At 47.2% G+C, this 16,040-nt stretch overlaps 5 protein-coding genes across 5 annotated transcripts; 4 read left to right on the top strand and 1 right to left on the bottom strand.

Moving 5' to 3' along the window:
• The first annotated feature begins 442 nt into the window (after positions 1 to 442).
• LOC117579699 lies at positions 443 to 1,365 on the top strand. The gene is made up of 2 exons (XM_034265690.1): positions 443 to 585; positions 651 to 1,365. The coding sequence occupies exons 1-2, from the start codon at positions 467 to 469 to the stop codon at positions 1,240 to 1,242; spliced, it is 711 nt and encodes a 236-aa protein (XP_034121581.1). The 5' UTR covers positions 443 to 466; the 3' UTR covers positions 1,243 to 1,365.
• On the top strand, positions 1,250 to 1,743 carry LOC117579700. Its single transcript, XM_034265691.1, has 2 exons — positions 1,250 to 1,433; positions 1,495 to 1,743. The coding sequence occupies exons 1-2, from the start codon at positions 1,259 to 1,261 to the stop codon at positions 1,719 to 1,721; spliced, it is 402 nt and encodes a 133-aa protein (XP_034121582.1). The 5' UTR covers positions 1,250 to 1,258; the 3' UTR covers positions 1,722 to 1,743.
• Positions 1,744 to 1,885: 142 nt separating this feature from the next.
• On the bottom strand, positions 1,886 to 2,521 carry LOC117580551 (thioredoxin-related transmembrane protein 1-like). Its single transcript, XM_034267151.1, has one exon. The coding sequence runs from the start codon at positions 2,519 to 2,521 to the stop codon at positions 1,886 to 1,888; it is 636 nt and encodes a 211-aa protein (XP_034123042.1).
• A 7,539-nt stretch (positions 2,522 to 10,060) lies between these two features.
• LOC117579316 (V-type proton ATPase 16 kDa proteolipid subunit-like) lies at positions 10,061 to 10,649 on the top strand. Its single transcript, XM_034265129.1, has 2 exons — positions 10,061 to 10,090; positions 10,144 to 10,649. Exon 2 carries the CDS (start codon positions 10,147 to 10,149, stop codon positions 10,627 to 10,629), a length of 483 nt encoding a protein of 160 aa, XP_034121020.1. The 5' UTR covers positions 10,061 to 10,090; positions 10,144 to 10,146; the 3' UTR covers positions 10,630 to 10,649.
• Positions 10,650 to 10,986: 337 nt separating this feature from the next.
• LOC117579295 (V-type proton ATPase 16 kDa proteolipid subunit-like) lies at positions 10,987 to 11,550 on the top strand. The gene has a single exon (XM_034265100.1). It carries the CDS (start codon positions 11,024 to 11,026, stop codon positions 11,501 to 11,503), a length of 480 nt encoding a protein of 159 aa, XP_034120991.1. The 5' UTR covers positions 10,987 to 11,023; the 3' UTR covers positions 11,504 to 11,550.
• The last annotated feature ends 4,490 nt before the right edge of the window (positions 11,551 to 16,040 follow it).

A 16,040-nucleotide genomic window follows, 5' to 3' on the forward strand; every position in this document is an offset into this window, starting at 1 on the left:
TTAATTTGTTCAAAAATCAGCCCCAAAAATAATTCATAAATATTCAAGTGGGGCAAAGTCAAACTCATTTATCGTCATAAATGAAGGGGAATTGGAGGACAGCCCGGAACATTGTGTGCCTGCCAAGAGCTGGCCGAGTGGTGCCACGTGTCGTATGCGCAATTAATGCCACCTCCAGCCTCCCCTTCGGCGCAGGAATCCTGCTTGTAGTTTTAGTTTCTGCATTTCAATTTCTTGGGTTTTAGGCTGAGAAATACTCATATTTGGTAGACATTTTTGTGGCAATTTGGCTGCGGATTATGACTCAAATATTGCTTGTTTCTGATGGCATTTCCAGCGCTGAACTTGACCCTGAAAATGCATAACGAACACCATGAATAATTAGCAGAACAAATGCCACAATTGGCATTGCAGAATGATTTCTGGCAGTGCCCAAGCCGCAGCAGAGTGGCGCGACACTCCGGAAATGAAACTACTGCCGCTCCTGGTGCTGCTGGCAGTGCTGCCCAGCTGCCACTTGCAGACGAGAAAAGCCAAAAGATATGTCAAAAGAAGAAGGTTCAAGACCACAACGCAGGGCACAACGTAAGCCACAACACAAACCCTCGAAACACACAGCAAAGCTAAAGCCAGAATAAACCCAAATTTAGGGAAGAGGACAGCAGCTCGTATCCACCGTTCACCAGCCAGCCCACGGAGCCGGATCCCGTGAATGTTTCGGATGTGAGCGACGAGGACATGGAGAGGATTGCGAAGGATCTTTGCAGTGAGCCCTCCTACGGCTGCTTCATGAACATTGTGGCCAACCTGCGACGCGATTGCCACAATTTCCTCGAGTCACTCATCAGCTGCGAGGATTCAGAGGAGAATTCAGAGGAGAAGGGCAAAAACAAGACAAGCTCGAGAAGGAGCACGACCACAAAACGCTCGATCAATTTAAAGAGAGGCAAACACAAGCTGGCCAAGCAGGTCATGTGGAATGTCATCAAGCGAACCAAGGCCGTGAACGCCTGCGACACGCCCTTTGGCTTCTTTCCGTATCCCGACTGCCTCGCGAAGTTGGTGCCACAACTGGCGGACCTGATCAACGCCGTCAAGGAGCTGGTGCCCAACGCTGTGCTGATCGTCTTTGGCAATGAGCCCGAGTGCGTGAAGAGAGCGTTCTATCAAGTCATCTGCATGGCCCTGCTGACGCCGGGCAATATATTCTACTGCACCATCAAGGCGATGTTTGGCCACTGAGAAGTTACAGCAACAAATGACAAATTCCACATCAAATCCTTGTCAAAATGTGTTCGTTCCCTCTCATGTCAGCACTTTTCCTACTACAATAATAATAATGTGCCTTTTGTTGCCCCTCTGCAAGTGCTCAACGCTCAGAGTCTGCCTCTTGTGGGCTTGCTGGAACATCATTTTCGGACTGCTTCTGATTGGTACACGAAACTTGAAGAACGACCACTTGGAGCTCCTAAACTCGAGTCTGATCCTTTTCAGATCAAGTCTTGGGCCTGGTTAGGGCACAACAACTGGCAGCGACAATCAAGATAATCGGCTGCCTCTCCGGCGCGGGTTTCACGCTCTCCGGCCTCATGCTGCTCGCCGGCATTCTGATTGCCTCGCCACAGACTTCGCGCTGTTTGCTTTGCTCTTCGATAGTTGTCTGTGGCCTGAGCACACTCGTCATACACTGGCTGATCCTGCCACTGGGTAAGTATTTCTGAATATTATTTGAGGCTCACAATAAGTGTGTGCCGCCGCCTCGCAGCGCTGTTCGTAATATTCTCCATGGCCGTTTATGGCTACCAGAAAACGAAGCTGGCTGCCGCGAACGCGGACCGGCAGCCAGCCGTGTGACAAATAAAATGAATTTCCAATCGATTGCCATTTATTTTGCCATCAACTTGTCCCTGGCCAGAGCGTACAGACTGCTGGCCACCGTGAGGCTTGTGGAGAAGAGCAGAAAGCTGCCCAGGCCCACGAGGAACGTGGCCCGCTTGTAGTCGCCGCCCAAGTACTTTGTGCCGTAGACCCCATTGACCGCTCGCAGGTAGAGCACTTTGGCGCCTACGACCCGGCCATTGGGATGACGCCAAATGGGCAGTGGCTGCGCCTGGCGCCACTCGCCCTGGGCCAGTTGCAGCAACTCGTCGAGGGTGTATGCCACGGGCAGTGGCCGGAAGGTGCCGTTGCGCACGTGCAGAATGCTGGGCAGACGCTGCAGCGAGAAGCGTGCCACAAGCGTGCCGGAATACTCCATCTGCATGCGGGCCACAGCCAGGCCTGGCTGCTGCCATTGCATGGCCGTGGCAAAGCTGCTCCACACCCGCTCGAACCTGCTGCAGTTCTCCACCATGGGCATGCAGAAGCCCACCATCCACTCGTCCTGCAGCAGCTGCTCCCAGCAGCCCTCGTCCAGGTGGATCACATGGCGATGGCCGCCGCCTGTGCCCGGACACTGCGACGGGCCGTAGCCCAGAAAGAGGCTCAGGGCTGCCGCCAAGGACAGCGCGTAAATGTTCATTGCCGAAGGATTTCGAATTGTTTCGTTGGGAATTTTGTTTGCTGAATGATTTCGATGTGCTTTTACGGGTAGTTGCGGGATTGTGGGCCCAAAGTCCCACCTCAAACTGAGTGAAAAGTCGGCGCGAACTGAGTTCATTTTTAGTTGTTTTTCTGTGGCTTTTGGAGCTGATCATCTCTGGCAGCAAAGTGTTTGTGGCAGCTTCAGTTTTGTGGCAGAGTGATGGCTACCTGGCACACAATTGCAGGCTATTGACATTCCAATTGTCCCTCATTATGGCAAAGCAGCGAACCAAAAAGAGAGCAAGAGAAAGCCATGGGCAGAGCAGGGAGCGGGCAAGGAACACGCATGCAAAAATTTGCATAATAATAGCAATTGCACACGCTTCAGGCTGCAACCCGAAAGGACCCCAAAGGACAACGACAAAGCAAAATGTAAATAATCCAATTTTCACTTAATTCCAGACCCAACCAGGAAGAGCTCTCCATGACCCATCTCGTTCCATTCCATTCCGTTCCGTTCCGTTTGGAAACCTTTTCATTTGGTTTGTTATTTTTGTTTCAAAGTATCAATTTGTGTATCATTAAAATAATTTGATTTGCACTCGAGCAGCCCCTAACCCAGGGGTTTCTGTGCTCCAAAATTCTATTCACATGCCCGAGCCCGAGGTGGGGAAATTGCTTTGGCAGAGAGAGGAACTGCTGCAGCTCATTCCTAAAGCTAGCCAAACCATAGACTCTCGCATTCAGTGGCCTGGAAGTTATGGAAGCTCCTTGTGCTCCAGTGGCTCATGCGAGATGTTTTATGTGTCACACTTCGAGCTCATTACGTTGCCTTTCAACTCGAAACTATTACCGCAAGCACACACACATGCACAAGAGAGAGAGGGAAGCTTGAAGCGGAGAGTGCTAGAAGAGGCGGAGAGTTTGGAGCGGAGCGGTGAGCGTGAAGTGTAGAGTGTGTGAAGCGGAGAGTTTGAAGGGAAGAGAGCGTGAAGCGCGGTTGCGGTAAACAAGTGGGTGGTGTGTGTGTGTGTGTGTGTTTGTGTGTGTCTCTCCATCAAAGTCAAACACAAAACGCAAAGAATAAAGAATAAAATTATGCACACTTGACAACGACGATGACAAAAATCAACATCCACAAACGCTGTACGAATATTACATTGACAAATGGCAGGGGGGGGAATGGGATGGGATGGCTGAGGACATATTGACAGTAAGCTGACAGTTCGTCAGTGGAGGGCAGAGACCACAAGACCATAGATGATGGAAGTACCACAACCGCGACTGACTGTCTAACGTAACGTGTCGGTATCCATTCTGTTCTCTGTTCTCTGTTCTGTTGTGTTGTGTTGTGGCGACGTACGGCTTAATGTGGCCACCAAATATCAAACATGAACTCATAAACCAAACCATGAACAAGGGGCACACACACACACACCCTCTCCCCCTTTGAAGTATATTAAAATTGATTACTGCAGGACCAGGCACAAGTCAGAGTCAGAGTTCACACTGTGGACTCATGTTCCGTCCCTTTCCCACCCCCCATGAAGTGAAGACCGTCCTTAAGCACCCAAAATGACGTGACAGCAGCCCATTTACTGGCGACAAGTTGGCCATTCCCGTTGGCTCTCTCTCTCTCTCTCTCTCTCTCTCTGCGTAGGAAATTATTAGGTTTGGCCACGAAAAAGGATACTCCACACACTACACTGTGTAGAAGATGGATGAGCTGCTGCAGGACTCTCTGCTAGGGATTCATTTCAATTAGAGGCGAAACATCTGCTGCCATAAAGAGTTCCCTAATTAAAGAAATACTCGCATTAAATCCTTCTAGCCGCTTCAACTGGCTTATTTAAATCAAATAAAAATAATAATAATAATAGTTAACTAAAATGCCCAACCATTTCTACCAGCCATTGTCCACCTCTTCCGGCCATTTCCCGTGGCATGGAAACATTCAGAAAACTTTGACAGTTGCTGGCGGGCACCTACAAAAACAGAAGCCACCCCCCCCCCCCCCCCCCCCCCTTCCAAAAAACTAACCGAAAAAGTTGCGTCAACTTCGAGTGCCACGAAACGGGATAGAGGGGGGAAACACGAAGTAAATATTCTCCGAGCGACACACAATTCAATTTAACTTTTTTCATTTCTTTGCGGAGAGTGGGAGGGAGAGCGGCAGAGCTCTGTTATTTTTTATTTATTTATTTATTGCAGGTCCTCATATATGTGTGTGGCGCTGTTGCGGCTCAATTTTCAGTAGCTCACAAAATTTAAATGTTTCCTATGCACGAGAGGCGAATCAGGGAACGAAATGGAAGCCAAACCAACTGGAAGTCAAGCAGCCCCAGCACAGACGAAGCCCGTGATAAAGGCTAAGCGGGATCAGGCCAGTGCACAGGTACAGTGGGATAAGGAGCGCAGCGCCAAGGAGAAATATCTCTGCACCCACAATTGATTGAGCAGAAAAGCAGAAGAGTGGCATGCAAAATTCCTCAGAGTTTGATTGAATCACTAGGAATATGTTTTGGCTTGTCTTTGGCTGTCTGTCCAGCTGACCCAACATCAAACATCGAACCAATTTGTTGGCCCCGAAACTTTCCTCGTAGCTGCAACCACAGAGAGAAGCAGCCACCAAAGAGACCTCCAAGCATGTTCGGGCTCGAACATGGCCCGCATCTTGGTGACCTAGGAAAGGAGATGAGAGCCGTCTGTGGGAGAGTTCTCTGTCTCAGGCAGCCATAAATCTCCGTAAACTAACGCTCAGTGAGCAGGCTGTAGGTTGGGGGGGGGGGGACACGCAACTCGAATCACATTCGCAAACCGCAAAAAAAAGAAGAAACGAAATAATTAATATTTATTACCCGAGAATGAAGTATTATCAAATTGCATAATTGCTGTGTTTCTCATTCGACACGACAGGCGGACAACAACAGGCTACACTTTTGGGGGGAGAAACAGTTGCCAGTTGCCCGTTCTCCTTTTTGCCAGTTACACTTTGCGCCGTTCCCCCTGCCCATTGCTCTCTCTCTCTCTTTCTCTGTTACTGTTTCCGCTGCCGTTGCTGGCTGACCACCCGCACGGCATGCGGCCCAAAAAAAGAAAAAGAGAGGCTCCTCGTAGGCACCCACGAAAGTGTGGGACAGGAGGAGAGCAGAAGGAGGAGGCTCTTGGCTCTTGGCTCTTCCCGCAAATTGCTACTCTCGTCCATCGCTCGCTCGGGCAAAAACTTTTTGATATATGAATTAAGTTTCCTTACGGCTGGCCAGTGCCCTGTGCAACGGCTGTGTGGCGCTGAGACATTTTGGATTTACGTTGTAATTACAGGATTTTGGATTTCTTCCCTGTGGGCCCCCGGGTCGCTTGAAGGTTATTTATTATGACATGTTATTTAGGTTTCGTTTCAAAAACTTGATTGGACACTTTAGACCCGGCGCTGCAGTCAGCGGAAACATTGCGTGCCCATGTGATATTCCCAACCGAAAAAAAAACATACATACGTTCCCCCGCCACTCCCCCCGTCCAAGAACTGAGAAACTCTCCAGCCGAAAGAGCGCACGATGGGTGTGAAATTTCGTTGCACGCGATCCCGTCGGTTGAGGGGGGTGGTGCAGGGAGCATCCGGAAGGGGCTGCGTAACAACATTTTGTGTAATCCAAATGCTTATCGCGCGATTTTCGAAATATTTTGCATCTGCGGTAGGAGAAACTAGAACTTGGAGTGGGTGGAGGCGTGGGGCAGAGAAAGAGAGAAGAGCGTTACACCTTCGACCTCAACGTTTGGCCGACAGCCAGGGCCAAGTTAATAGCTCTCAAATTATAGGCTGGCCACACAAAAGAAGACAAATAATTAAAATGAAACGAAATTCATTTGTTCCACTTCAGCCACCACCCGCCTAACAATGATAAGACATTTTCTTCTCTTCTCTTCTCTTTTCTTGGCTATCTGTAAGTTTGATTGTCTCTAAGACAACCAAACAAAATTACGGCTAATTTATCTAATGTGTAGACGTGGCCAGTCAGCCGTGAGACGTCGGGCAGCATGACTGGCCAAAAGGCAAACCCTTGCTGGAAAATTGTGCTGCAGAGCCCTCCCCCCACCGAGTGGACTGCAGTCTCACTTTCATCACGCTCACCCCGACGGCTCCTTGGCTTACCCTAATCAATGTCAACGGCTTCACGCTTCCACTTTGGCCCTGAGACTCCTGCTGGTTGCCTGCCTGCCACCTGTGCAAGGTCCTTATCCTCCAGCTCATAAAGCCGCTAAGTTATTGGCTCGTTTTCGATGGGAACAGATCAAAGGATCGCCAGCAGATGTCAGCGATCGAGGGCTCTCATTTTTGCTCTCATTTTAAGTGAAAGTTTTTTCCACTAATGTTTCCCGTATGCTTTTCCCATCGAAAGCAGCAAAACATAAATGGCCATAAAAAAAACATTATTTGGCTATAGGAAAAAGGAAAACTCGTGCCCAATTTTCTAGTTCCAGCTCCCAACTCCCCACTGCTCGCTGCCAGCTCCAGTTTGTGTGTCGTTAAACTGTAAAGGACCGTAAAAATGAGTGAATAGTCGATGGAGCAGTGGGCGTAGCGACCAACAGGGTGCGGCCTCAACGGGGGGAGCACAGGCGAGTAAATCATTTTACAATGGGCCTCTGCCACTGCCACTGCCTCTGCCCCGACCAAGTGCCGACGGCTTTATGGCCTCTCATGAAGGACAATCAAGTAATGGCCAACGATTTTAACGATGACACAAAACTACATAATAAAATATATATCAGCCACTGTCCAGAGGCCTCAGCGCCTCCTTCTAATATCCAAAATCAAAGAGGCAAAAACCCACAACGAAATAGGGAGAAAAAAATCCACTTCAACTGACACAAATTAAGACACGAGAGACAGTCCCATTTCCTTCCCTCTGCCCAAAAATTGCTACAATTTTGAATGAAGTTTTCAATTTGTCACTTCGCTGGGTCAGAACGGAACGGCTTTAATGCTCTCGGTTTGGGTTTGGGTTTGGGGCAACCTTTGGCCCGGTCTCTTGATTGACAGTAATGACATTTTCACGATTCGCTGGGCGGAAAACACTGAAAAGCTGCGAGCTGGCACGACACTCGACAGAGGACAGAGGACAGAGTCGACAGAGGACAGAGTCGACAGTCAATAATAAAAATTGCATGTTGAAAACACATTTGGTGGCTACAGAAGTCAGCAGCAGTTTGGCGGCAGTCGTCTCCAACGCAGTGGGGCCCTTGGAGCGACACCCAGCGAGGGAGCAGGAGCTGGGGGAAACCCTTTTGTGTGGCTGGCTGGGGCTTGGGCTCTTTCCAGTTAATTTATTTTTGGTTAATTTCTTTCGTTAGTTACTGCTACTCTCATTTATTGCACATTGGCAGGAACTTTTGTGATTTACTTTAATAAAGGGAGCCCTGCCGGGGTGGGGGTTTGCTGCTAATTGCTGTGCCACGGTATACGACAGGGTGAGCCAGGTCATGGAAATAGCCCCAAGAATAAATGCTTATAAAATGTTTACTCGCTCGATCGATATTTTCGCTGGCAGATGCCAAGACAGCGACGGGATTTACACATTTTAGATTCCACGTTCCACGTTCCACGTTCCACATTCCCCACAATGGAGCGACGCAGTTCCCAGACTGGCTGAAATTCTCTTGAAAATTGAAAGCTGTAAAAAGCAACAAACAAAACAAACATCATATAACGGGCTGGCACTCGGGAGAGTGAAGCGAATATATATATTAGCAATAATTCGAAACATCAATTTTTTATTGCCGCTCGCAATCATTTAATCATCTCGAGTCATCAGCTCGAGCTCCCTTTTGGATGGTGGAGTGGAGTGGAGTGGGATCTCGCTGCGCGTTTCCCCCCATCGACCATTTGACACATGTGTCACTTGCAACCGTTCAGCGCTCGTTCCGTTCGTTCCGCTGTCGCAGGAACGACTGAGCCTTCGGTTGACAGCTGTCAGTGTCAGTTTACATAATTTATAGATTTCAGCGCATAAAAAAGTCATAAAATTTACAATGTTGCCGCCTCTCTCCCCATTGATGCCTTATTTTTATGAGCAAAGACATCAATTTTTCGCACAGAGCACAAAGCACAGAGCACAGTCTAGCCTGGCTAGCAACAACCACGACAGCAACACTACTATTCCCCTCTCGCTCTCAGTCGGAGTCCCAGAGCAGTCTCGAGGATTGCCATTCGAAATGCTTTTGATTTATTTGTATTTGTGTGATTCTCTTCGCATATTCAGCTCGGGCGATAAATCCTCGCACTCAACAAAATACATCAACGATTTATAGTGGCCCGAAACGGTACAGAACGAGCCGAACAATAACTAACGAAACGAAGTAGCAGCAGCACAAATCCAAGCAAAAGCAACACCAACAATGGACATAAGCCGAAAGGAGCCCAAGCCCCTCAGCGCGACATAAATCTTTAATAGAAAACATCTCGGAGTCGCGTAACAACTGTGAAAGGACAGACATAGGACTTACAGACTTTATGTCTTATTAGAGAAGTGGCGAAAGGAATCTTTTGACTACCAAAAGTTGAATTTCGTTTCGTTTTTCCATGCAAAAAGATTTAAATATAGAACAAACTTAAAGAAAACAGAAAAAAATAGTTATAATTATAAACATAATGACTCACCGGCTACCATAATTATTCGTTCTTCGATTGCTGGTTTGTATGTTTTGCTTATTAGTTTGTTTACTCTTACTCTCCCACTTTCACAGAAAAAAAAGAACAAAACAATGCAAAAAAAATAAAGTCTAACGGAATGGCACAGCTTTCCATGGTGCTGCAACCCACAAACTTGAAACTTTTCGTATATATGTAAATGTATGTAAGCACACAATTTAATTGACCGTTTTACATGAGGGGCGCGGGGGGTATTGAAAGCGCTGTGATTTCAGTGCATGCGCATGCAGCCCAAAGCCCAAATCAGACATCGGATCGGCCTTCGTTCATGCTCGTCTTTGCTCTCCCAAACTCATTGCAAGCTGTGACAACAACAACAACAGCGTGGGTCTACCTGCAAAAGAACGAACGCAAAACTGAGTGAGCGAGCTTATGTGTGCAAGTGTTTGGTGAGAGCGGTGCAGCAGAGATTCGCTCAAGCTTTGCGTCTCCCGCTCCCTCTGGTAAAGCAAAGAACAAAAGCAAAAGTGTGTGGCTACCGAGCAATAGCATATATACATATGTGTGTTTGTATGCATGCAGATCTCACTCTCGTTTGCATTCGCTGTTAGCCTGCTGCTAATTTAACATGCCTCTGGAGCAAACGAAAGCGAAAGTGTGCCGCCAAGCATAGCTGTGCAGATCACAATGTTAATGTAGGTCAGTGCCGCATTTCACTTTCGTTTTCGTTCGCTGTTAGCGCGCTGCTCGTTTAACATGCCGCTGGAGCAAACTCTATGCTGTTAAGCGAACAGACTGTTAAATAACATAGTGTTGGATCCCAGCAGGCTAGGCCTTTCATTTCAAATAAGAATTGTGTCAAAAGTCATTCCTCGCTTTCAGTAGTTCGACCTAAAATCGACAGAGACTGAAATAATTGTAAGAGCAAAACTCGTATTTTTGCACCATTTTAATCCCCATTTACTCTCCAGAAGATGTCCGAAGAGCCCGTCATAACTGAGGCCGACCGGCCTCCGTATGCATTTTTCTTTGGCGGCATGGGCGCCGCTTCAGCCATCATCTTCTCGGCTCTGGGCGCCGCTTACGGCACAGCAAAATCCGGCACTGGCATCGCTGCCATGGCCGTTATGCGTCCCGAACTGATCATGAAGTCCATCATTCCGGTGGTTATGGCCGGCATCATTGCCATCTACGGGCTGGTCGTCTCCGTGCTCATTGCTGGCTCCCTCTCGCCCATGTACACCATACGCAAGGGTTACATTCACTTGGCTGCTGGCCTGTCCGTTGGCTTCTCAGGCCTGGCGGCGGGCTTTGCCATTGGCATTGTCGGCGACGCTGGCGTTCGGGGCACCGCGCAGCAGCCACGCCTCTTTGTGGGCATGATTCTGATTCTGATCTTTGCCGAGGTCCTGGGGCTGTATGGCCTGATTGTGGCCATTTATTTGTACACCAAGTAGAACTTTGGTTCAAGCTTACACGTTGCATTTGTACAGACCAAAATAAATACCAAGAACAGAGCTTGAATCAAACAATTTACCCTGCCGCCTGGCATTCCCTGCTGAAGCACTGAAAAGTGGGCGGTTCATATTTTCCAATTTGCTTAATTGAAACAAGTGGCTTGGGGAAAGAGGCAAACCCCACCCAAAGCGCACACAAGAAACCGCAGCATCGACTTTCAATATAGCAAAATGGTTTTGTGGCATTTGTAAACATATTTCGGGCACCACAAATGGGCAGAGTTCAAACTTTGATCGCAGCAGGCAGGAAGTAAACAGCAACCGACGGAGGAAGTTTCAGGCAGTTCTCCAATCTGTCCGTATCTATAATTGAAACCAAAACGGATATCCCACCATGTACGACGCTGGACTGCAGGAGACCAGTCCGCCGTATGCCATTTTTCTGGGCAGCTTTGGCGCCGCCTGTGCCATTATATTCCCCGCCCTGGGCGCCTCCTATGGCACGGCCATGTCCGGCATGGGCATTGCCCAGATGGCCGTGGCCAAGCCCGAGATGCTCATGAAGTCACTCATACCCGTGGTCATGGCCGGCATTATTGCCATCTACGGGCTGGTTGTCTCCGTGCTGATCGCCGGCTCCATCAACGAGGCCTACAGCATTCACGATGCCTTCGTGCATCTCGGCGCGGGATTGTCCGTGGGTTTGCCAGGACTCGCGGCAGGATTCGCCATTGGCATTGCTGGCGACGCTGGTGTTCGGTGCACCGGCCAGCAGCCGCGACTCTTTGTGGGCATGATTCTGATTCTGATCTTTGCCGAGGTCTTGGGGCTCTACGGCCTGATCGTCGCCATTTATTTGTACACGAAAATTTAGGCTTGGCTCTTTTTTTTATTGCACAATAAAAGCGGCCAATAATATTATTTTTGTGTCTATTTTGTTGCCTTTAATGTGTTAATCCTCCCTCAGCCACCAACTGAAATTAGAAATAATCAAATGAAAATTTAATATTAAATATTAAATTAAAAAATTAAATTAAAAAATTAAATATTAAAAATTAAATATTAAAAATTAAATATTAAAAATTAAATTTAAAAATTAAATTTAAAAATTAAATTAAAAAATTAAATTAAAAAATTATATTAAAAAATTAAATAGGTAAGTTAATTTAGCAAGATTTTAATATGGAAATATTTTATGCGTGTGGAAATGTTGAAATTGTGGGTAAATATTTAATAATTCATTTAAATATTTATCAAATGAAATTTAAAATTATTTCAGACATTAATTAAGCCGCTCCAGACGCAGAGGCAAAATAAAAATGATGAAATAAATCGCGCAACTAATTAATAATACTAAAAGTAGTTCGGATACCCAAAGATAATGATAATAATAAATTAAAAATATGCTAAATATATGATAATAAACACTTTTTTTGTGTAAATTAAATATTTTCATCCATAAATGAAATATTTTCATGGTCGCAATAAATATATTTTCGGTAATTGCAATAAATCAGATTTCTTTTGGTGTGTTTTTATATTTTAATGAGATATGGAAGCCTATTAAAAAACTTTTAAATTTATTTCTTTTTTAATAACAATTTTTGATATTTATGCCATGATACCTGTAAGAGTGTGTGCAGATGTGTGTGCAAAATGTGTTTGCTGAGGCCACTCGAATGTTCAATTCGAATACCAATCACACTTGAGGGCCAGGCCGAAATCAAAATACATTTCACGATGCCAATCCTCAGCGCTGAGCCTCCCCCACCCCACCCCCCAATGCGGTTTCTATGGCTTTCTCTTTGCGTATTTCCATTTGCATTTCCCTCCCCTGTGTGTGTGTGTGTGTGTGGGTGGGTGGGGAGGAGGATTTAGCTGGGCGCGTGTGTCACTTTTTTTTGTTGGCAACTCAACACCAATTGGCATTGCGTTTGTGTTCGAGGCAGTCGCAGGAGTGTGTTTGCATAATAAATATGATAACACAGAATATCGATTCGATTTAACCGCAAATCTCCCTGAGGCAGAGGCTGAGGCTGAGGCTGAGGCAGGGACACAGAAAGCAATAAACGAAAATTTGCAATTTACTTTCGAGGAATTGGAGGATTTATGTTTCACCTTTCCGGTAGATAATTGTTTTCACTTCCTCTTGCCACTCAATGGGAACTCTTAATGCCTGAAATAACAGTTAAATGTGGGTGGCCTTGGGGTGGGGGGTGGCAGGAAGCAGAGAGCTTAGCAGAATGGGTTTATTAAGTGCAAACACTTAATACAAATGGCAAAGCAGTCAGCGAAGGCATAAATAAATGTGTATTTAGGGAAAGGGAAAGGGAAAGGGATGTAAAGAATCTTTGATTGAGAAGATGTCCAAACCGACAAGATAATCGCCCAGAAAAAGGCAACCAAAATGTGCACTGCCTCGAGGTCCTGCCTAATCCTTTTGTTTGCCCGACCTGCTGCAACATCAAATATAAATCAAAGCTACAAAGTCCTACATCAAACCCGTGCAAGGACCAGCCATTGAAGCAAACATTCATTGACTGTGACGCTGATTCCCTCATCTAAAATCAGCAGCATATGATTTTGCGTGGCAGCTTAGTTCGAAGATATTTTGAGCCACAAGTTTGACTTGGAGCAGCCTTGAGGGTTAGCCCCAAGTGCGACTACCGCAGCAGCACTTCTCCCTGTCCCCTCCCCCTCGTTGGGCTTAATTTAATTTTCGTATTTTGCTCTGGCTGTGGCCTGGGCCGCATCCAATGATTTGGAAACAATTTATATATTGTGTACGAGGGTGGGGGACAGGGACATTTATTTCTTGCTGATTCCATTCCCGGTCTTTGCTGATTCCCTCCCTGACTCTCAATAAATGCGAAATAAACACTAAATGTGTGTGTAGTTCGTGTTATTTTTTCTTTTCGCTGATTGAAGCTTTTCCTGTGCCGCAACACCTCAGTCCTCAGGGTCCCCCGGCCCTGCTGCCTGTGACCTTTGTCCTCTGTCCTCTGCCCTCTGTCCCCGTGGCGTGTTTGTCCTTTGCGTTTCCGTTTCCACGCGCTTCCTGTGACCTCCATCAGCAGCAGCTTCCTTAGCAGCAGTTCCATCCCCATTCCCCGTTTCATTTCCCATTCCTTCCCTCCTCCTCCCACTCTATTTATCAGCGCGTGCTTGTGCGGCGCTGTTTCCTTTTTGCATTGAATTATTCTGCTGCCTTCTGCCATTCCCCCCCCATCTATATCTCTATAGCAGTTCCTGTTACTGCCTCCCGCCTCCTCCTTCTGCGCTTTGGCTATCGCTCTCTGCCTTCCCCCCTGGGGCGTCTTGGGGCGAGTGTTGAGCATCTGTCAAATGAACGTTTCGGGCAGTCTAACGCCGCTGCTGAGCGAACTTCTGCTACCAAACTGTATCAATAATAAGCGGAAATCAGTCTGAAACGTGCGGCATGAAACGTTAACACAAATCTTTTGTGGACTTTACAGCGAATTTTGGGCAAATAATTTAGATTTTTCTTGAAATTTTCATATATAATGCTCAACAGAGGGAAGAAGGAGAAGCGCAATCACAGAACTTTCTTGGGCATTTTTTCCTAGTCTCTCCTCAGCGTTAATTGGTGCCGAAAAGTTGTCATGGAAACTGCCAGAAACTAACCAGCAACAATTTCGTTACATTTCCTCAGTCCTCAGCCAAAATGTTACAGGAATATCTGTAGGTACATATGTACATATATGTAAATTATAACGGCAATGCGGTTTCAATTTCCTTTTTATGTGTCTGTGTGTCGCTTTGCTGCTTGTCGCTGAGTCTACGCTTCAATGCTGAGAAGGTCAGCGAACAGCTTGACGGCGAGCCGAGGCGGGGGAGTGCTAAATCGAGCCGAGCTCAGCGCAAAAAGCGATGAGAGCGCAAAGCGTAGAGCGTAAAGCGGAGAGAGGACAGCGGGGTGCGTCAAGCGGAGAGCGGAGAGCGTAAAGCGAAGAACGCTTACTGCAGCGTGCGTGCATTGTGTGTGGGGGTGGGTGCGGGCAAACTGAATGTATTTACAAGGTGGCGTCGTCCGCTCTGGAGAGCACCAATAACTTAGTCAGCACGCTCACAGAAACAAGCGCTAGAAAGGAATGGAGATAGAAAGAGATTGCACTGTGCTGAAGACGTCACCTTGTAAGAATTCACCCTGAATCATGTCAGTTGGCAGCCAACGCAAGTTAACTTCCTTCCATCCACAGGGAGAGTCAATCTGCAGGCAATACGCTCAAAATCAAATTTATTTGCCAAACGCACAGAAATTATGAGACGGCTGAGGGCAGGGGGGAAGGCAGACTGGCACATGTGCGTTTTATTGCACTGAATTGGTGGAGGGGGAAGTGCTGGCTATGCGTTGAGCACATTGCCATATCCTCGAGAACTATTAAGGTTGTCAACGCAAAGATACCCAAGAGGGTGGGGGCAGGGATGGAGTAGACAATGGGCCTGGTGTGGGGGTGATGTGCCGGGCGCTGCCTTTTGTACGTTCGAGTATTTTTATTCATTCTATTCCTCGTCTTTCTCTTCTTTATATTCTATTTTATTTTATTTATTTCGCCGCCTTTCCCCGCCATTCCTCCCCCTGCTTTTCGCAGTTGTACGGAAAATAAGATTTTTATTTTATGCTCTCGCAGTATGTTGTAAATCTTGTCGCTGCCACTGTCCCCGCTGTCCCCACTGTCCCCCTGCTGCTGCTGCTGCTGCTCCTTTCCCAATGATGAAACGAAACGAAATTAAGAAATGTTTTATATTTTCTCTTTGCAATTTCTGTAATGAAAGAAATGCCAGGCAGCCAGGCAGGAGGGGTGGAGCCAGCACTCTGGCTGCTTGGCAAGTCAGTCAGTCAGGTCCCACCCGTCTCTAGGCAATGGCAAATGCCTGCCTGGCATTCATTATGGAATCATTTGATATTTATTATTTCGTTTATGTGGTTCCCCATTTGAGATATTGCCTTCATTTTGCTCCTGCCGCTGCTGCGTTGTCAGGGGCGACAAGGGACAAGGGACAGCGGCATCAGAAATCGCTTTTTTCTCTATGAAAGATTTGGGCAGTTTTAGGCTGGTGGAGCAGCTGTGAACTAATTGGAAAGACGGCAAATAGGTCCCTGCCCACTGCCTGGCATTGGGGGAACTTTTGCTACTCATCATTGGCTTTGTTCATGTCAATCCTTTTGGCGGTGCCCCCTGCTCCCTGCCTGCATCCATTAACCCACATTCAAAGACTCCTCCCGGTCCCTGGCCCATCTCTGGCTTGCTGCAGTCTAAATGTTTTTGTGTAAACACGAGAGCGCGATAGGGAGAGGGAGGGGGAGCATACAGTGCTTGGTAATTGTGTGCGCCTTTGTTGCCGTTGCAGCTTTTGCACTTTACTTCCTTCACTTCCTTCCTGGCGCT

This window comes from Drosophila guanche, unplaced genomic scaffold (genome assembly GCF_900245975.1).
Source record: "Drosophila guanche unplaced genomic scaffold, DGUA_6, whole genome shotgun sequence".
Taxonomy (NCBI): Eukaryota; Metazoa; Arthropoda; class Insecta; order Diptera; family Drosophilidae; genus Drosophila; species Drosophila guanche.